Source organism: Dendrobium catenatum, unplaced genomic scaffold, assembly GCF_001605985.2.
Source record: "Dendrobium catenatum unplaced genomic scaffold, ASM160598v2 fragScaff_scaffold_1211, whole genome shotgun sequence".
Taxonomy (NCBI): domain Eukaryota; kingdom Viridiplantae; phylum Streptophyta; class Magnoliopsida; order Asparagales; family Orchidaceae; genus Dendrobium; species Dendrobium catenatum.
The window spans coordinates 422,433-444,022 of record NW_021319673.1 but is presented as its reverse complement, the minus strand read 5'-3'; the positions used below and the strand labels follow the sequence as shown (position 1 = coordinate 444,022).

The 21,590-nt window shown below is 34.8% G+C and overlaps 1 protein-coding gene across 1 annotated transcript in view; it reads left to right on the top strand.

The window, feature by feature from the left end:
* Positions 1-20,623, top strand: part of LOC110093163 (DNA-directed RNA polymerase III subunit 2) — a gene marked incomplete at its 5' end in the record, with an annotated part of 109,826 nt that extends 89,203 nt beyond the window's left edge. The window contains 5 exon segments of the mRNA XM_020817965.2: positions 11,363-11,433; positions 17,793-17,877; positions 17,988-18,091; positions 19,941-20,069; positions 20,231-20,623. Coding sequence (XP_020673624.1) covers positions 11,363-11,433; positions 17,793-17,877; positions 17,988-18,091; positions 19,941-20,069; positions 20,231-20,281 — 440 coding nt within the window. The 3' untranslated portion in view covers positions 20,282-20,623.
* Between the last annotated feature and the right edge of the window lie 967 nt (positions 20,624-21,590).

Below are 21,590 nucleotides of genomic sequence, written 5' to 3'. Positions count from 1 at the left end.
CTAGCCGGACCGGGTCGTGACATTCTTTTATTAATAAACAAGTAAATAAAAGTATTACAAAAATAGATATCTCACTATCGTATGTCGTCCTACGAGTCAATTTATTACAAAACATCAAAATAACAAAAAAAAACCTGTCACCTGGCATCTCTATACGATGGCAGGTTAACGGTTGTATGTCAGTTATCACTGATTAACGGGTTCTCCTGAAAATTTTTCCACAACTAGGGTGAGCTAAAGCTCAGTAGGTAACATGCTATTCAATAAATTTCATAAACACAAGGTAAGAAGCACATTATGCATGCCAAATTCATGGTACAGTGTAATAATAAACTAAAGTAAGGAGCAATACATGTGTGATGCAATAATGATTGATTTACTTAAGTCTTTATGTCAGCTTAGATGTGACCATTTCTCTTTTCATTATTCTGTAACATTCTACAGTTTATATTATTCATGTTTTCTTTCATACTCTATATGCAATATGCATATACATATACTCTTTATGACATATTCATATCTTATACATCCGTAACAGAGTATCACATTTGTACTGATCAGGTACACATTTAATTGACAATTTCTTTCAATTTTTTTTAGTTGCTCCGAAGAGTCCTTTATCATTTGGATATTCCGTGTCAACATACACATGCAATCATACAATAAAATTATTGTATGAGGGTGCCTAACAATCCAATCGAGCATCATTCCCTAGCTAGTGTAATGTTTCTATACATTTCTAAAAGAGCAATCTAAACTATACATCACATGCTTACATTGTACTTAAAGAATAAGAACTATCCATCATATGCTTAAATTGCATTTAAAGAATGAGAACTATCCATTACATACTTACATTGCTGAGAACTATTGATGGGGACATCGATACGAGGTTTCGATGCGTCTATCAGAGGCGACACAGGAGATCGATGGCCATGATAGAGTCTTTACTTTTGATGCATTTTTTTTTGTATTAGTCTTTTTTATTTTTTCAGCTTTTTCGTTTTTGCCCTTATGAGTAGTTGGTCACTATTGTAGCCCAAGGGGCATTCTTGTCTTTTGTTTTATTTGTCATTGTGAGGCCTATATATATGGTCATCCTCTTATGTATTAGATGATGAATGTTTAATGAAATTTTACTTGTTTCTTCTTCTTCTTGCATGGGAGCTAGAGAAAAGGGAGAGAGCTCAAAGTGAGCAATTGCAAGGCCCACCAGTCGTTGGAAGAGTTCGCGACTCGTGGTTAGTTTAATTTTATCCTATTTTGTTTTCTTGTTCATCTCCCTTTCCCCTTCTCAAACCCATCGCCGGCCACGTCCTAATTTCCCACCACCGGTGGCTCATCCCCTCCACCCACATCATCTCCTAGCTCCACCATTCGAAATCCAACCACCAACCAAAACCCCAACCCGCCCCTCTTCCTCCTTGCCGCCGCCCCCTTCCCTCATAATTGCCCTCATTATGATGATTTCAATCATCAAAATGATTTCCTAATTTAGCTACGCATGAGAGGGAAAATTCGAATGCATTTGAAATTCAAATTTCGAATTTCGAATTTCGAATACTTTCCATTTTTAGAATTCCAAAATAGAAAAGTTAATCATGAAATCAATCTAATTCAAAATAGATTGGATTCAATATGAATTTTCCTAAATCATAATCCTTGTTTGGAAACCTCCTAAACACCTCCCCAAATTTCCTCCCTCTCTCCATGCCGCCCGCCTACTAGGGCCCTCTCCACTTAATGCCTACTTAAGGCATTAATTGCAAGATTAATTTGAAATCAAATTTCGAATTATTCTCCCCCCAATTTCATTCAAATCCTGAAATGAATTTCAGATTTTGGAAACAAAACCCCCACCTCCTCTCTCTTGGACCCACCGGCCCCATTAATGGGCTTTCCCTTTAGTTGTTTCCAATCCTAGCCTCAACCCAAATTGAATCCGAATTCAAATCCTAATTTGTTTCTCTCCAAACTAATTAAGTCTGAAATTTATTTCAGATTTATTGGGAGACTTATTGGAATCAGATTCCAAACCCTAGCCCTCTTCCCCTTGAAGCCGCCGGCCCTCTCCCTCCTTTCTATTCAAGCTGCCACCTCTCTCCTTCACCCCTTGCTCTCTTTGCATACTCCTTCGTGCTCTCCCTTGCCATCTCATGTCAATGACGTATGGCCGATCCCGAGGTTGATCACGGTTTTGCCTACAACGATCGTGGGGAGATTGACATTCTTCTCTCTCCTTTCTACGACCCCGATTGGGAGTACGACGAGACGGTGGAAAGATATGTCAAGCGCATCCTCTACTGCTTAGCGCATATGATTGATCTTCAAAAGCCTAAGACGCCTTGACATCTCGTTGGGAGATCTACTCCTCCATCCGTGGCTACCCCTCCACCGTCGACCTTTCCATGGATTAAGACCATTGGCATTGCGACCGTCCTCGTGGCATCGTTGGGTGTGCTGAAGACCTTTCTCCGCTAAGCCGTATTTTGAGTGTGAGTGAGCATGGTAACTCATAGTGAACTCTCTAAATATTAACCGTGGGATTGTATTACTACATATTTGTTTTTATTGTGATAATTTCATATTTATCTTCAGTTGTTCCAAACTTATAGTCTTGTAATTGCTTGCCAAAATAATCTTGACAATTGAAAGCTCTTGAATCTCGCCTTACGAAACATTATTCTTAAAGTAGCAAGCATCGTAATTCTTTTAAATATTCCCGTGCAATTCTTGTTTGTTTCGCATCAACTATCCATTACATATTGTCTAAGGACATTACATTCAATGAAAGCAATGTTTAAAATTGCGTATTCGGGTATTGAGGCGTAAGCCTCAAAATCAAAAGATTGCGTAAACATAAAATGATAAATTTTTTATATACTAATGAGTGAATAATATAAAACATAAAAAAGTATAAGATATGAAGTGAAATCAAAATATCTCAATCATAAGACAACATGAAATATAGTTCAACTCAAAATTCTATCTTTCCCAAATCTCAGTATTCTTTTCCTTAAAATATAATTTCAATTTTTAAAAATAAATAGCAATGACATATCACATAAGAACTCATAAGTCATCAGCATCGTTATCTATAAGGGGTTCTTTATTTGAATAATTATTATGATGAATTGCTCTCTCCTTCCTCCTCTCCTATAGAGTCCAATGTCGGACATTTACTTCAAGATTTATGTAAGTTTTAATATATATAGTGTGAGGCGTAAGCCTCATGCCAGTGAGGCGAGGCGGGCCTCAACCAAGTTGAGGCGCAAGCCTCATAAAAAAAACTCGAGGTGTAAGCATCGAGGCTTTTTTTACTGGAATTGCGCAAAGGCGAGCCTCATATTGCGCAATTTTAAACCATGAATGAAAGAAACATGCTCTAAAGTAGATGGCATTTTTCAATAAAAAATTTAAAGAAGAAACATATGCTAAAATTAAAACAATCACATGTACCAACCTATCGGACGTGCACAAATCATCGTTTTGCCTTTAGGCGCCTTTCCTTTCCCACTTCCAAAACCTAAAAGAAAATATTAACCTTAATTCATTTTCATTACATGAGTATTTTAGTGTGATTAACATTAACCTTTTTTCAAATTCATTTCATTTTATAATGCCATTAACATTACTCTTAATTTATTTTCATTAATTCTCATTAACTATAATGTCATTTTCATTAATTGTTATTAACACTAACCTTAATGCTCAGTCATTAATTTAGCATTATAATGTAATTATTTTTGGATTTACATCAATCCTAAATTTTTAAAATCCAAATATTGTCTAAATCCATAATTTTCCTTTTTTTAACACTTTACCATTTCCTAAATTAAATTAAAATAATCTCTATTTTCGGTTTTGCTTTAAAACCATAATTTTGGAAACCAAATTTTCATTAATTTCATCATATTAGCATGTCAAAACCTCGCCATCACTTAACTAATAATTAGGGCTTAAGCATTTTCATATTATTTTAAATTAAAATTTAAAAAAATTGAAATTTTTTGAAAAATTCTAATTTTCAACATTAAAAACTTTCCTAAGACCATTTGGAACAATATTAATTAAGAAATTTTTGTAGAATTCAAAATTTAGAAAAACCCTAATTTTTGAAAACCTAACAAAATTTGGGGAAAACTTCAAATTTGTGGTTAAAATCCATCCTCAAACTTTCCTTAACATTTTTCTTGAAATATTCTAAGTTTTGGAGAAACCTTAACATTTTCAACATAAGAAATCTAAGTGAAAACAAAGAGGTTTTTTATTTAGGAACTCACCTTCTTCCTTCCTATGGCTCTCCCTTCGATTTCCTCCAAGAACCACCGCCGGAAACCGCCGGCCGCCGCTCGTCCCAACGCCTTGCTCGCCGCCCTCTCCCTCTCTTGCTTTCGATCGAATGAAGCAAATAAGAAGGGATCGAAAGTTTCGGTCCCTCTGAGCCTATTTGGGCGGTGGGGGAAGGGGGAACCAAATGACGCATGCGCCCTTACGTGCCTTAGATTTATTTAGAGCTAGGAAGGGTTATTTAGTCATTTACCCTTAAGTAAATTTTGCCGATTTTTAATTTTAAATCCATGCTAAATTAACCTTAAGTCCTTTATACCAAATCGATTTGAATTTCATGTCGAATTTTATAAAAATTATTTCATAAAATTCTGACAACTTCAAAAATTCATCTATTTTCGTTGCAGTGCGTCGAAACGCGTCGCGACGCTTACGATTTACATGATTGGGTTTTACACCCGTCTTAGTGCAATTCCAGTGAAGTATGCGTCGAGGCTTATGCCTCGAACTTTTTTATGTGGCTTGCGCCTTAGCTTGGTTGAGGGCCGCCTTGAAGCATGCCTTGCCTTACTGGCATGAGGCGTACGCCTCACCTATATATATAACTTATCTAAATCCGAAACTAAAGCCTCGAACAAATCTTTCATACTTAGACTATTACAAGGTTTTCACAACTGTTTTGTTCCATAACATGGGCGCTGACCAATGCTAGAGGGATTTTGCTCAACTCTCTATAGTTAGAAGGGCGCTTAATATTTTGTCAGTAAGGTATCTCTGAAATCTTATCTTTTCAGGAATGGATTGCATTTGGGATGATTGCTTCACTTTTAGACTTTTTCAACCTTCTATATAAATTTCTATCTTTGACATCCTTCAATATTTCATATATTCATGAATAGATTGAATCTTCCTTCTTTATTGGCTGTCGTGATTGGCAAGGTACTTCCCAAAAGGAATTCTTCACTTCCTGATGAGGACATCGATCAGAGGTTCAAGCATGTGTATTGCCGAAAGAATCGCAGATCGACGGCCATAATTCAGAGTTTATATTTTTAGATTTATTTATGCATTTTTAGTTTCTCTATGTATCCCTATTGTACCCCTACTATGAGTTGAGTCATTATGTAGCCCCGAGGGCAATTTAGTCTTTGTTTCTTCTTTATGTTGAGACCTATATATAGGTCCTTGTTATTGTAATATGAGTTAATGAATATTTGAATGAAAATTTCTATCTTGTTTTTACTTCTTCTTGCATGAGAGCTAGAGAAGGGAGAGAGCTCAAGGGGAGCAATCGCAAGGCTCACCAGTCGTTGGAAGAGTCCGCGACTCGTTGTTAAGTTTCTTTTCATCTTATTTGTGCTTCCCTCATCCTCACCTCACCAAATCCCCATCCCGTTTGTCCTCAATCCGAGCTCCTACTTCACCCCACCGGCCACCTAGGGAATCCACCCACCGGTTCCCCCTTAGCCGCCGGCCACCCCTTCTCCACCTCCCTTTTCCCAAGCCTCAACCGTCGGCCTCTTCCCTTTCCCCCACATGTTTTGAATTTCAAAATTCAATTGATTGAAGTTCAAAAATTTCCAAATTTGTCAAAACCTAATTAGGAAACTTTCAAATCTAAATCAATTTGAAATTCAAATTGAAGTGGATTTCATATTAACGTTTCCTAATGCTTATGTGTTGATTTGGAAAGTTCATAAGTTGCCCTCACACCCCTCCCTCCCTCTTGAACCCGCCGGCCATGCATGGTTTTTTCCCCCATTAATTCCCCACTTAAAGCATTAATGGCTACTTAATTTGAAATCAAATTTCAAATTAAATCTCCCCCCAATTTCATTCAAAACCTGAAATTAATTTCAAGTTTTGAATTAATCTCCTCCCCCTCTCTCCCTAGAACCCGCCGCCCCCCTCTTTGGGCTCCCCTCCTTAACTTCCCCATTCAATACATTAATTCCTTTGATTTGAAATTTTAAAATTCAAATCAATTCCCTCCTAATTTAATCAAAACTAAAATTAAAATTCAGATTTTGATTAAATACCTAAAACAATCCACTAAACCTAATTTCTCCAAACCCTAGCCCATCTCCCCTTGCACCCGCCGGCTTCCCCCCTTTCCTCTTGGGAATCCCGCCGCCCCTCTCCTCTCCCTCTTCCTTCTTCTCAAACCACAAGTGCTCTCCTCCACCACATCATATCTCCTTCTCTCCTTAGTGGTGTTTTTTTTAACGCTGGCAAGATGCATGGCAGATCCCGATATTGACAGCGGATTTGTGCTCGACACCTACGGCGACATTCGCATCACCCGCTCACCGTTCTTCGACGTCGGGTTCGGCTTCGACGACATTGTTGACGACTATTTGAACCGTATCCTTCCCACTCTCGTAGAAGTTCTAGACGATCAATTCCAAGACTACGATTGGATCATTGTCGGCGACCCACCATCCTCATCACCATCGGCTACCGATCCGTCAACGAAGGTCTTTGGCATCATCTTCCTAGTGGTGATCTCGATTCTAGCATGCAAAATCTTCTCTCGCCTAAGCCTAGTGTAGTCGAGTAAACAATCCCCGAGGTGAAAACTCTCATTATTAAATTGTGGATTGTTGTTTAATAGCTCTTAGCTTTGCTACTATTTTTGTTTATCTACAAGGATTGGTTAATCTACATGTGCTCCTTCGCCTAAGCAAGTTAAAAACCAAGAATCTTTAGTGAATTGCCTTGTTATCACAATAAGTTATTGAGTGGAATTATTTTGCCGATTTATTCTTAAATTCCTTAATGAGCTCCTGTGCATTTGGTTTCACATCACTTCCCCTTTGGAATTGTTCCTTTTTACACATCGTAATGGCTTAAAGCCATTATTTGTAGGGATATTGGCCTTCAAATGAGGTGATAGCTCTTGGGTCAGAGTTTAGCTACCAACTATTATCTCGAAAGCAGGCATTGACTTTTCTCTTGGCTTTTCTTGACATTTTGGTACAAAAGACAGAGGCCTCAGCATTATCCCTCTCAGGAGTAAAAGTAAACTCCTTGAGAACTTCATTTTCATTCATGCTTTATTTAGTTGGATCAATGATGACCAACTTCAGGTTGGGGCTCATAAGCCCTTCTCTAAGCGATGGGATTCACGGAAGGTGCCATTGACAGTCTTAAAAACACAGAGATCCTTTTGGGGCCTTTCTCATTCACACTTGTATCAGGTCCTTTGGCAAATTAGCTCCTTGGCGCCATTGGAGCTACATTTTAGTCAGCTTTAGGCAATATAATTTCATCATTATCGTTGACAGGAAGGAACTTCATAACCTCATAAATAGTTTCAAATTGAAGGGAGGCGCCGGCATGGCCAGTGTTAATGACAGCTTGAGGGAACTGTACCCTCAATCCTTCCCTAAGACTTATAGTCATTATTGTTAACATGTGCCATATTCAGGTAACCTATCATATGACTTGCAAGAATTAAAGTTATCCTTGATTTCAAACTCGGAATTCTATTGCAGAAAGAAACATTAATTTGACATAAAGAACATCTTTTAGATGTATATAATTTACTCAATAATTCATCCAATGATAGAGAGAGAATTATTACCCAGCGGAGTCGCCAGAAGTCTATTCGCTTAAGAAAAATGACGCTTTTGGCATGAATTATGCTTTTCAGACTTAGGATTCCATTCTTCTTAAGGTGGATTCAGATTTAATTAACCAGATTTTCCTTGAGGATTGTATCAGGGTTTGGTTAGATCTATTTCCTTTACTTCCTATGAGCGCAAGCCATCATAGTTAATTACCCCTTCTACTTCATAAGAGAGAACTCTCGATTAAGGATGAATCACTCCAGTGTAGCTTAGGAATTTTACGTTTTAGTCTCATTTGTGAGGGATGGAGATAGACAAGATCAAGATCCTATTGTTACGTCATCTTTGGAATACCATAAGTTTCAATCTACCAAAACTAACAACCTGTTTATTGTAGTGTCTAGGGAATCTAATTAACAGCCATAGGTTGCATCTTTTCAGGGATCCAGAATAAACTGAAGTTGATATGTATGAATTTTAGTTTTGGGGGGTTTAAATTATGGTTTGGGGTTTTATCTATTAGAAGGCCCGTTAATTTATTTAGCTTGGGGCTTATGACTCTACTTAGGAGTTGCCCAATAATTTGATTTAGGATGGGACTTACAGCTTTATTTAGAAGTTTGATAGATTTGATTTAGGATGGGGCTTACGACTTCGCTTTGGAGTTGTCCGAAAATTTAGAGATAAGTCTTTCTGCTTTTCTTGGAAGAAGCCTATTAATTTATAAGAGATAGGACTTACTGCTTCCCTTGGAAGAAGCTTGTTCGTTTGGTTTTGGGATAGGTCTTACGGCTTTCAATGAAAGTTGCCTGTAATTTTAGTTTTGGATTGATCTTACTGCTTCTCTTGGAAGTTACCTATGATTTTCTTTGATAGGTCTTATGACTTCTCTCAGAAGTTGCTTGTAATTTTAGCTTTGGATGAGTCTTACGGATTCCTTTGGAAGTTGCTTGTAATTTTGTTTTTAGCACTATAATTTTTTGTTAAATCACTTTACTCTTTTGTTTTTAGTAATGTAATTTTATTTACAATACTAAATTAGCCTTTGTTTTTATGTTTGCGGGTACATGGGCCCTGTACTTGGAGAAGTTTACTTGGAGCTTTGCTTAGGTGTTGTGTTTAGTTGAATTTGAGTCTGTTAAGGGCTTGTTTGAGTTGTTTTTTAGTTTGAGTTTAGTGAGATTGTTATACACAGGTTGATTTTAGTGCAAACATTTATTTATTATTTCTTTTTACTTCATATTTTTTAAATTAATTAAAATGAAATAATTTAAATGAATTTTATTCATTGAGTTAATTAATTGACTAATTAATTAATTGAAATGAGTTTTAACTTATTGCATTTTAAATTAATTAATTGATTTCACGATTCATTTTGTTTCAAATTTAAGATTTAATTAGAAATTAAATTGAACTTTTAATTAACTAATTAATTAATTAGAATTTTAATTAATTAATTTTTTTAATTAGAATTTCAATTAACAATTATATGCTCTCCAGCTGCTTCAAAACTCTCTTTTCTTAGAATAATTCGGTAGTATCCTGCCGACTCCTCCCCGCAAAGGGAGGTTGGGACAACACTTGTCGTTGGTTCTTCTCGCCCATATCAACGGTATGACTCGAGGTCTTCAAATTTAAAATCATCCTGTCCGGATCAACGATATGATGGCACGGTGTCTTCGAATTAAAAATCTTCCAGCCCGAATCAAAGATCAACTGTGCATGGTCTTGAAATTTAATGGATACTTGTCATTCATTGCAAACAAAAACTTTTATTTAATTGCACAGTAATTTATTACTTAAATTGAAATGAGTTTTAACTTATTGCATTTTAAATTTATAAATAAATTAATTAATTAATTAAATTCTCCATTCATTTTATTTTAAATTTAAGATTTAATTAGAAATTCAATCGGAATTTTAATTAACTAATTAATTAATTAGAATTTTAATTGATTAATTAATAATTATTTTTTTAATTAGAATTTCAATTAACATATATGCTCTCCAACTGCTTCAAAACTCTCTTTTCTTAGAAAAATTTGGCAGTCCCCCGACGAATTCTCCCCGCAAAGGGAGGTTGGAACAACACTTGTCGTTGTTTCTTCTCGCCAAGATCAACAATATGACTCGAGGTTTTCAAATTTAAAATCATCCCGCCTGGATCAAAGATACAACAGCGGGGTCTTCAAATTAAAAATCATCCCGCCATGATCAAAGATACAACTGTGGGGGGTCTTCGAATTAAAAATCATCTCGCCCAACTCAAAGATCAACGGCGCGGGGTCTTGAAATTTAATGGATACCTTTCATTCATTTCCAAAAAAAAAAAAACTTTATTTAATTACATAGTAATTTTTTTACTTAAACTAATGTGGTCGATTGGGCTCATTCTATGTGAATTAGAGAAAGATAAACAATTCTGAACACTGTCTTTCTATCTTGATTGAACTAAAACCAAAAGAAGATGTCTTTTCTGGAGGAATGCATCTATTCGATTGTTTTTTGCAACAGTGTATCCGTTCAGATTTTTCCTGTTTCTCACTTTTTTTATTTCTATTTTAATTCAGTCAACAGTTGAATAGTTTTAATAAAAAATTCATAGAGGTGCACGCCTCCATCCAATGAGACAAGAGGTGCGCCTTAGCCAATCTCAGGTGCACTCCTCAGAGCAATGTTCAAGGCATGCTCCTCGAAATGTTTTGCATCGAAATTGTTTTGAGGCGCGCACACCTAGTATTTTGCAATTTAAAATAGTGAATATATCATCATCCTTTTGCTGCTAGGAACATTTTTGTTTTGCTTGTCTTGCTTAGCCCATTTTAATGGACTTCATAAATTGAATTTTTTAGAGCTAGGAAATCGATAACTTGCTCCAGCTTATAAAAGCTTATTGGAGCACTGAATTTTGATTGCTTGTTCTACTGGTTTTTATCATCCTTCTGCTGCCAACAGCTGTAGGAACTATAAATTGAATTTTTATTTATTTATAGAGCTTGTATACTAAAATTATTGTATTGCTGTTTATATGCTAATAGGTCTGAGACTTGAGATGAGTTTTAACATTCACATTAAGTTTGCATGTAGGAATTCCTTTATAGCTGCATCGTAAGTGTCATATGCATGTTGAATTCATATGCATTAATTATGAGTGCAAAACACTGTTGAGAGTTTGACAAGTTATCGCAAACTGTGGGAGAACTTCAACAATGAGCAGAGGTGCTAGATCGTAGAAAGGACATCTCTCAGATCAAAGAACTGAAATTTTGGAGAGTGATTCCACAATGTTTAAGAAAATTTGAAGAAATTTTGCTACAGATAGAAACCTTTAGAACACAACGTCCAGCAAACAACATTTTTGGCGAGGGTGCATCCAGTCTTTAAAATTGCAATTTTGTACCATTTTTTCAGTACTAGCAGATATTTGCCGAGTGTGTGGATCATTTATATAAATAACCAGTTTTATTAATGATGTGAGTAAATTCATTGGAACTTTGCAGGTATTTCTGGAAAGCCCCTTCAAGCATATATTTTTATGGGGCCTATTTACTACCAGAAGTTGAAACATATGGTAATGTTTCCTTACAGTTGTGTTTCAGTTTATGTGATCTTGAATAGCATGAAAGCTTCTCCAGATTTTGAGCTTGATAGTCATTTCATGCTGGATATAAGTTTGTGAACCATAAACTAGATCCTTTTCTCATTTATTAGGTATTATTTTGCTCATCCTTATTCTCATGCATCCAAGTACTCTCTCGCTCGCTTTGCCAGTAAACTCGCTTTCTGCGGTTATGCCTTTCTACTCAGCCGAGTTTGCTCTCACTTGCATGTTTTTGCACCATGTAAACATTGATCTTGCGCTTGATTTTCGTTGGTTATGCTGTGTATGCTCACTTGCTCTCTGGCATTGGTGTCACTCTTGCACTTCCATTTGCGTAGGCCTTTTCTTTATCCCTTTTGCACCTAGAGAAACTTTTGTATTGCCTTCTTTTTTCTTGCCTTCAATGGATTTTTTGCTGCCTCTGACGTGGTGCTCGTTCAATTCTTTTTGTTTTGGATGATCCCAAACTCCTCCTTTCCTGCCAATTTTTCGGATGGTGTCATTTGCCATTTCCCTTCATTTTTTTATCAAGATTTAATATCATTCCTCATAAGCATACATCCACATATCAGGGAAAACATGCTCTTGTATTTAGTAAAGAAATTGAACTTGTTAGGCCACTGTTTTTTTTATTGTTGACAAATTCTTATCGAGTCGCTCAAACCTTGAAGTTATCTGCAAATTTACATCTGTTTTAAATTTAGTTTGTGACCATTTCATTGAACTCTCATGTAATTACTAGACTATCTTTAGAAGTATATTTCACTGGACTTTTCTCTTGAATCTCCTATAAAATCAGTGGTTACGCAATGTGTTTGCTAAAATGGCACCCCATTTTGACTTTTTTGATGAACTGGCTATTACTGCAATCTAGATTGGATTCTTACGTTGTTTAAATTATGTCAAAAACTCCACTATATATTCCATGGGTTCTATGTTTGGTAATCTTTTGTGAGTGGATAATACTAAAACTTGTCTTTCAAAGTTTGATGTGACCAGTGGTTGAATTAGACATTATTTTTTAGTGGGTTTGAATTTGAAGACATCCCATCATATAATTGTTCATCTCAAAAAATTTTGGGTATATTTTTTTCTGAATGCTTCAAGACTCATCTAGATTTGGGAAGATCTAATTATCTAGCGTGAGTTACAATTAAAAGATCAGGTCCAATTCTCTATCACTTTAGAGGCAATTCTTTCATCATATCAGGATTGCAACTATAAAATGGTACCAATGTTTTTTTTTTGTTTTTGCTTTGAATTAAAGGATCTTGTGCCTACATCTACTTCTACACTTGCATCCATCACCATTAAACTTAATCCATCTGCTACTGCAGCATCTCACCAAAGCCCAATTTGTGAAACATATGGTCAAGATGCTCATTAGCCTTATGGATCAGATGTGAGCACTTAAGAGCTTTGACTCTCTAGCGGATATGAGACTTTGAATTCTATTACTGGATGAGGCAGGGATTAAAAAAAAAAAAAAACCTATCATCGTTCTTCTATGTTTACTATTGTTGACCTCCGTATAATATCAAAAAAAAAAGAGGAAACAAAAAAAAAAAAAACGAAATGATACCTCTGCTCCGTTGAATCCCGGATATCTCGCAAACCTCAGGCTCGACAAATCCCGCGAATCCTGCACGAAATACCGCCGAGACAGCGCCGAATCGGTCACCTCCCGCAAATCCCTCGCAGAACCTTGAACGAGCGCCCAGGTCGCCTTCAAATACCGACCCAAAGCTCCCTCGTGGAGGATTTCTTCCTCTTCTCCACGCAAAATTCGCCCGAGCTCTCTCTTCTACGCGCTCCTTCCCCTCCCTCCGACGCCGGTCGACCTCGCTCCTTCACGCGACTTTCCCTTTCAGTCGGAACGAAAGTTACGACTGTCTGATCGGAAGCAAGCCAGAGCTCGCGGGCTGTGGGATTAAATTTCTCCCTTTCGTGTGCTACCCGACCGAATTCGAGCGCCTCGAGCTGCCCGATTTCCTCCCTCTGGCCGATCGACCCCGCTCCTTCCACGGCTTTCCCTTCCCGTTCGATCGCAAGCCAGAACAGGAGCCCGCCGACTGTGAAGTTAACTCCCTACCTTTTGCGCGCTTCTCCAGCACGTATATCCTACGTATCTGATCGATGACTAGCCTTAATCGAAAGTTCTCTCTCGTGATCGGGAGGGGAAATTAACTATAGGGGCTTGCGCCTATAGGAAACCAGAACTCAGATCATAAAGTCCTCACAAAATGAGGGCGAAATCTCTGGGTAGTGTCTTATCTACAAACACATCTGCCTTCCAAAATTTACCTCGGAACTTAGTTCGTTAAAACTCCCTCGCCGAATAAAGAAGAGCGAGCGGAGGCCGGGGCCGAATTTTCGGAGCCCACAACTATGCTTCAAGCAAGGTGATCCAAATGAATCTTTGTTGTTTTTATATTCCTAAGGATTTGGTATCATATGTTATCATGATATCTTTTTTTTTCTTTAATAATGTTTTATAGTTACTCTTAATGTACTCACATCATTTTTTTAGTTATGATATTTTTTTTAAAAAAAAAGATATTATTTTATTATTAAATTTAGAAAAATAATTGACTATCATAAGAAATAGATAAGCTCTTTACGTCAAATGCACTATAAAATCACCAGCATGAAGAGTTTTAAGATATATATATTGGTGGTCTTACGATACTTATTATATTTTAAATTATTATAGAATATCAAAATAGTTATTTAAAAACACAATTATTAATTATATAGCATTATAATATTTTCTTATATAAAGAAGTTTTAAAGTAATAAATTATGGGATATTTATTAGATAATTTTATTTATAATAAAGATATTTCTCCCTACTTATGATGTTCTTTATAAGCATAAATCTATTGATTTACTTTTATTTGCTAAAGATTGAATAAATGAGGCATAATAAGTTTATGTAAGCTAGCTCAAAACTTTTAAATTTATTTTTTGTGGTCTTCACATTATATAACTTAATTATTTTATAATAATTCATATCCCAATACAACCAAGATATTCCTCCTTCATTATGCATGTAAATGGTACACTCTATTCAATCCTGCATAAATTAGGTTTGTTTGAATTGAACAGCGCAACTCAACCTAGATTAGGCTGATCAGCCTAATCGGGACTAGAAGGTTTTCTTCTTTTGGTGCACATAGGGATCCTTCTTAGATATTAATGCACCTCTTCTTCTATGATTGTTGCCACTTCCAACACATGTTTTGGGTCAAGAAAGAGTGGCTTGCAATCTGTAATCCACTAGATGGTTCAAAGGTCAACAACAATCCAGAAAAATCACCCATAGGACTCCATTTAATTATATGTAGCAACTATGATTAGCATGTATATGATTTATTTCATTTTATGTTTGCTATTTAATTCTAACATGTTTAATGGATAAAAATCAATCTAACTTTTTCAATAACTCTATTGTTTAAAAAGACTTGATTAGAAAATATTAGAAATGACCTTTCTTTATTAGATTTAAATAAGAATTTGACTCTGAATCGTACACAGTGGAGAAAAAAGATTCAAGTGGCTGACCCCACGTAGTGGGATAAAGGCTTGATGTAGTTGTTGTATTTTTAGTTTTTGTTATAATTTTGTAATTGGTAATACATTATTTAGGAAAAGAGATAGAGCATCTTGTCACTTATGAGAATAAAAATAATAAAACTCAGATTGATTATTTTCTTACATGAAAAATATATCATTAAGATTGCAAAGATTGTAAAGTCATTCTTGGTGAAAGTTTGTATACCTAGCATTACTTATTAGCTTTACACTTCAAGATAAAATTGTGAAATATAAAATATAAAATAATATATTATCCTAAGATTACATGAGGCATTTAAATAATGCTAATAAAAATAATTTTTAGAGTAAGATTCAAGATCTCAAGATTTGGATTATTCATAAGGAAGCTAATATTATATGGGAAAAATTAGTTAGTGATATTAAGAATGTTGTAAAGTATTTGCTTGAAGAATCAAATGAAAAAGTTGTTAATAGAAAAAATAGTTGGTGGTAGAAACCAAAGAAAAGATAAAAATACAAGGCATTGTTATAAAATTGGTTTAGATATAGCAGCATGGAAAATTGGAAAACATATAGTGGATCATTAGGGAGTCTAAGAAAGTAATATATGATGTAATGAATTTTGCTTTTAATGATTTATTTAATAGATTATATTCTAAAAAAAGTTAGCCAAGCAAAGAGGTAGAAGTAAAAATCTAGTTCAAGGGAACTGCATTAAGGATGAAGATTAAAAAATATTTTCTTAAAAGATATTCAACATATGTGGATGAGATATTTCGATAATCTTTTTAGTAAAGATTGTGAGAATACGATTGACTTTAGTGATCTTAGCATCCTAAATAAAAATAGAAAATTTTATTTTTATCGTCCTATTAGTATTTGAAGATGCTTTAAGAAAATGAAGTACGAAAAAGTAGTGGGACCTGATAATATTCCAATGGAGGTATGAAAATGCATAGATCAACTAATTTTTTGGATTACTAAAATTTTCAAAATTATTTTGAAGACTTAAACTATATTAGATGAGTGGAGAAGGAGTGTGTTGGTTCATATTTTAAGAATAAATATGATGCATAAGAGTGTGCAAATTATAGATGAATTAAGTTAATGTGTCATGCTTGAAAATTATGGGAGAGTGTAATTGAGCATAGGTTATGACGTGATACGTATGTTTCTCAAAATCAGTTTGGATTTATGTTAGTTAGGTTTATTATGGAAGCTATACTTTTGTTAAGAGGCTTGAAGGAGAAGTATAGAGAGAGTTAGAAGGATCTACATATGGTATTTATTCATTTAGAGTATATGATAAAGTTCCAAGAGAAGTTCTTTAAAGAGTTCTAGAAAAGAAAGGAGTCAATAATGCTTATATTAAGTCATTAAGGATATATATGCAAGAGATGTTACTTGTGTTCAAACACAAGGTGGTTTGATCAAATATTTTTCTAATTCAGTTGGATTACATCAAGGATCAATTTTAAGTCCATATCTTTTTGCTTTAGTCATGAATGCTCTTACTAGACATTTGCAAGAGGATATACCCTGGTGTATGTTTTCTAGTAATGATATTCTTGTTGATAAGACTAGAGAGGAAGTTGAAAGAAAACTTGAACTATTGAGGTCAACCTTAGAGTCTAAAAGTTTTTGTTTGAGTGGATCTAAAATCAAATACATGGAGTGCACGTTTTAGATATCTCAGATCGAATATTTAAAGCGATGGTGAAATAGATGGGAATATTATTAGCAGAATTCAAATTAGATGGTTGCAGTGGAGGAATGCATCAGACTTGATGTTTGATAGAAAAGTACCACTCAAATTTAAGGAAAATTTTTATAAGATGGTGGTGAGACCCACAATGCTTTATGGCACAAAATTTTGGCCATTAAAAGAGAAGCATAAAATTAGTATTGCAGAGATGATGATGCTCAAGTCGATGAGTGGCTTTACACTTAAAACCAAATGTGAAATAAATATCTACGGGAAAAAGTTGGAATAGCTCCAGTGGAAAATAAGTTTAGAGAGAGTCACCTTAGATGGTTTGGTCACATAAATTGTCGGGCATCTAAGGACCCGGTTAGGAGGCTATATTAAAAAAGATAGAGGTAGATCTAAAATGACTTAGTTAGAAAATATTATAAATGACCATTTTTATTAGAATTGAATTTGAATTTGACTCTTAGTAGGACACAATGGAGAAAAAAGATTCACGTAGTTGACCCCATATAGTGGGATAAATGTTTGATGTTGTTATTGTTGTTGCTTTATTGGGATGAAACCGAGCTCAATTTTTTTTGACATTATTTATGATTGAGTTCTAGGGAGGATTACTCTTAATTATTTTATTTTTTTAATTAATTTAACCATTTAAGTATGCGGTTTATTCTATGCCTCATGAATAAAAAATACCTCAATACCAAATTTTGTAATTTCAAACCTTAAATCAACTGCTTATATACTACGATAACATGAATCATATATATTTGCTAGGTTAATTTAACGTGCAGTGTTTCATTGAGCTCCCTTAGTCCTTGTTTAAACAAGGCCATTACAGGACACACAGAGTATGTCTTGATTTAGTCTTCTCGTTTACAGCATTAGCCATGTAATTATATCCCAGGCTCACAAAGATGAAGTAATAAACATCAAGCTCTTACTTTAATGGTAGTTGTTAGTTTTTTGCTGGAGATTTATTTAGAATTACATATGTCATATTGGATGTCCTTATCGTCATGGATACTGGTGTATATTTTAGTTAAACTTTTTGGTGCTACAGGTCCTTGATAAGATGCATGCTCGGTCCTTTGGACCTCGCGTGACATTGACAAGACAACCAACGGAAGGAAGAGCTCGTGATGGAGGTTATTTATACACCATATAATGACATTGAAATGTTGCATTTGGCAGTCTATACACATTTATTTGAAGTCTAATTGGCATTCTATTTCTTTTTCCATTAATTTGTCCTCAGGCTTACGCTTGGGAGAAATGGAACGTGATTGCTTGATTGCATACGGTGCAAGCATGCTGATCTATGAACGGCTGATGTTATCAAGTGACCCTTATCAAGTTCAGGTAGTCGCACATTAACTTTCAATTGAATGTAAATGATGATTTTTACTATTCTTAATTTTATTTTTTGGAAGAGAACCTTTTAACACATCTTTTTTGGAGTTTTAAATGCTAGGGTTGTAAATCGGATTGCTTGTTTGCATACTTGATTTCTCATGATGTAGGCATAATACAATGCTAAACTACAGCTATTACATCAAACAAATCTTCCAGAATAAGAAGCCTACAATTATACTCCTAAATGCTAGGCAATTACGTGAAATTTGTAGCTGTAATAATATAGCCTCAATACAAGAATTTTGAAATTAATTTGGCAAAATTTGGCTAAGGTCATAAATTCAGCTAATGCCCCCCTTCAAATTGTTGTTGGTTTGTCAAAAAACATCAATTTTCCCAAACGAAATTTATGGCGTTGGCATGTAATTGCCTTGGTAAAGAAGTATGCAAATTTGAAAGCTGATAGAAATACTAGGAAAAAAAATAATTTAAGTGCTGAATGCTTCTCAAATCGAATGGAAATCCACTTCAATATGTTTTTGCGCACATGATAATCAGATATTGCCCTTATGGAGTGGGTGGGATTATATTGAGAAAAATCAAGTTCAACTATTAATGGCTTTAAGTCCGCACTCTTTTCATACTTAAGGATGTTGGATTTAAATTTGTCCGTGGAAACACCTTGAGTCTACTCGTAAGACAAGCTAGGACGGCGGGGCGAGGAAGGGGAGATGTGTGAGTTAGGATAAGAGGGTCTAGAATTCTATTATTTTCTGTGAATGGTTAAAATAGCATGAATCCAAAAATGCCTCTAATGCTAGTGCCTCTCTCAATAAGGCTCTTCTGAGGTAAATAGCTTTCTTGGTCGGGCTCCACTGAGGTGAATGCCTCGTTCAGTTCCTATAACTCGTCTAGATGCTGAGTTTGTATACAGGGATACAATCATGAGAAAATCAAATGTCACAGTTATTGCCAATCAATTTTGCTATTGAAATAAGACTAATGGAAAGTCTTGAGAAATACGAGGACATTTTTCATGGAAGAATTAATGCCCTCAATTGCACGAATAGGAGTGATTGATTACCATTAGCGATTTTTATAGAGGATAAGTTATAATATGATTGAATGCAGACCAGAGTCCACATCCAAAGATGGAGGAGATAGAAGATTTGAATCTAATCACTTAAAGCCCAATAAGGCTTTAATAATTATCAGTTAAACCATTTTAGGAAGAAAATTTAGGATGATACTTATCAAAAGTTGATCCATCTTATTTTATGAAAATCTTCAACAACAATAAAAGATTCAATGGAAATTTTATCATAAATCATGTCAACAATTTCAATCCAAAAAATTTAAAATTTAGAGTAATATTCTTGGATTGAGATGTTGCCTTGAGTGTGACTAGCAATCTCAAATTCAAACTAAGAATACATGGCTACATTATCCTTATTAATTTTTTTTGTAAAACATATTTAATTTTCTTAGATGGCATTACATTGAGAATAATTGCCTAATCAAAGGATTCTAAGATCCATACTTATGACCTTTGCATCTTTTGCCAATAAAGTTTTGTTTGAGACCGCTTTCTTATTATTGCTTTAAGAATGGTATGAAGGCTTCATTTGGCACGGCTTTTTTATTGCTTCTTGAAGCAGCTTTTTAGTATAAAAATTAAAATTTTTGTACTAAAAAGTTGCTTCAAGAAGCAGTAAAAAAGCCGTCCCAAACAAGCCGAAGTTTATCTCTCTTTAAAGTTGTTTTCTCATGACAAATTTTCCAAAATTGATATTCTCGGATAGAGTAATTTTTACCTTTGAGGCGAATATTGAAATTATCTTTTGTTATGTTCCAGGTTTGCAGGCAATGCGGTTTGTTAGGCTACTATAATCACAAGCTAAAAACATCTTGGTGTTCAATGTGCAAAACTGGGGACAGTATGTCTAGCTTGAAACTGCCATATGCTTGCAAGCTTCTTTTTCAGGTATGAACTGACCCGACCCGAAATCTGAATTAAATTTAAACCTGTTGGAAAAATTGCCTGAGAGATTTTATATTTGCAAATGCAAAATTACTTTGGAAACTAAAGTGTTAGACTTTCATCCTGACGATAAGTTCTACTCATCCTTACCTGCTTCGTCACAGGAATTGCAGTCAATGAATGTTGTTCCACGTTTGAAGCTGACGGAGTACTGATAATGGAGGCAAGTTAATTTTCGGTATGTAAATGAGTTGGTGACTATCTCTAATGTCAAAGTTTCTTTACTGAGATTAAGGCTTTGTTTGAGACGACTTTCTTACTGCTTCTTAAAGCAGCTTTTTAGTACAAAAATTAAATTTTTTATAGTAAAAAGCTGCTTTAAGAAGCGGTAATAAAGCCGTTCCAAATGAAACCTAAAAATGTGTTAAATATGCAGTTTGAATGGTGGTTATGTGAAAAGGATAGTGTAGAATCTGCACAACAAAAAGAGCAATCATGCATTAAAGTTCTATAGTTCAGTTTTATTTATGAAGCATTTAATCGCTTGATTTATTAAATTTTAATGCATAATTCACCAGTTATTATTATTTTAGTTGCTTGTTGAAATTGAAATATAAAGAAAAAGTTTAAGGTTTTGTTTGGGATAAGCTTTTTTACTATTTTTTATAGAAGTTTTTTAGTTAAAAAAAATTATCGTAAGCACTGAAAAAGTAGTCTTCAAAAGTTGTCTTAAATGAAGCCTAAATTACAAGGTTTTGAAAATCAGATTGGACCGACCGATTCAACCAGTTGAACCGCAAACCGATCGGCCGGTCAGTTTCGATTTATTCAATAATCAGCTTTGCAAAGAATTGGGATTGTACTGTTTGAGCCGTTGGTTCAATCATCAAATCGGAAAATTGATCTATTAGAGACGCTAATCAGAGATTTAATTAGTTAATCATATGTAATTATATTAACTGTTTAGATGTATCCACTTAGTTTGTGACACGTGTAACTGGGCACCTAGTCTATGCACCTATATAATCTACTCCACTGTATCTGTAATGGATCATCCAATACAATTGATCTTCTTTCTCTTCTACTGTTCATCTTCTTGATCTCCGGTGGTCTCACCGTGAGAAACATCAGACTCTCTGTTTCTACAACCGGTTTCAAAAAAACCAGGTGGTTGGGCGACCTCGACTGCAAGGAAAGGCAGTTTTTTTTTTTTTTTTACTTTTTAGCTATTCAAATGGGTGATTGAGAAGATATGGGTTGTATTGAGTGGGGAGGCAACATAATTATCAGAAATTTGAGTTTATTTTAGAAGGTTATAAGGTTGGGAGATAGCCAAGAAGATTTAAATAATGTTTTTTTTAAATAATAATTATGTTTAATTTTTTCACTATATATTTATAAATAATTGTTATTATTATACAATTTAAATATAATATGTTTTTATTACATCATTTGGTTTGACTTCGATTTGATTGGTCGAACCGTAAACTTCTAGTTTGTTATTCTATCGACCTAAAAAATTAA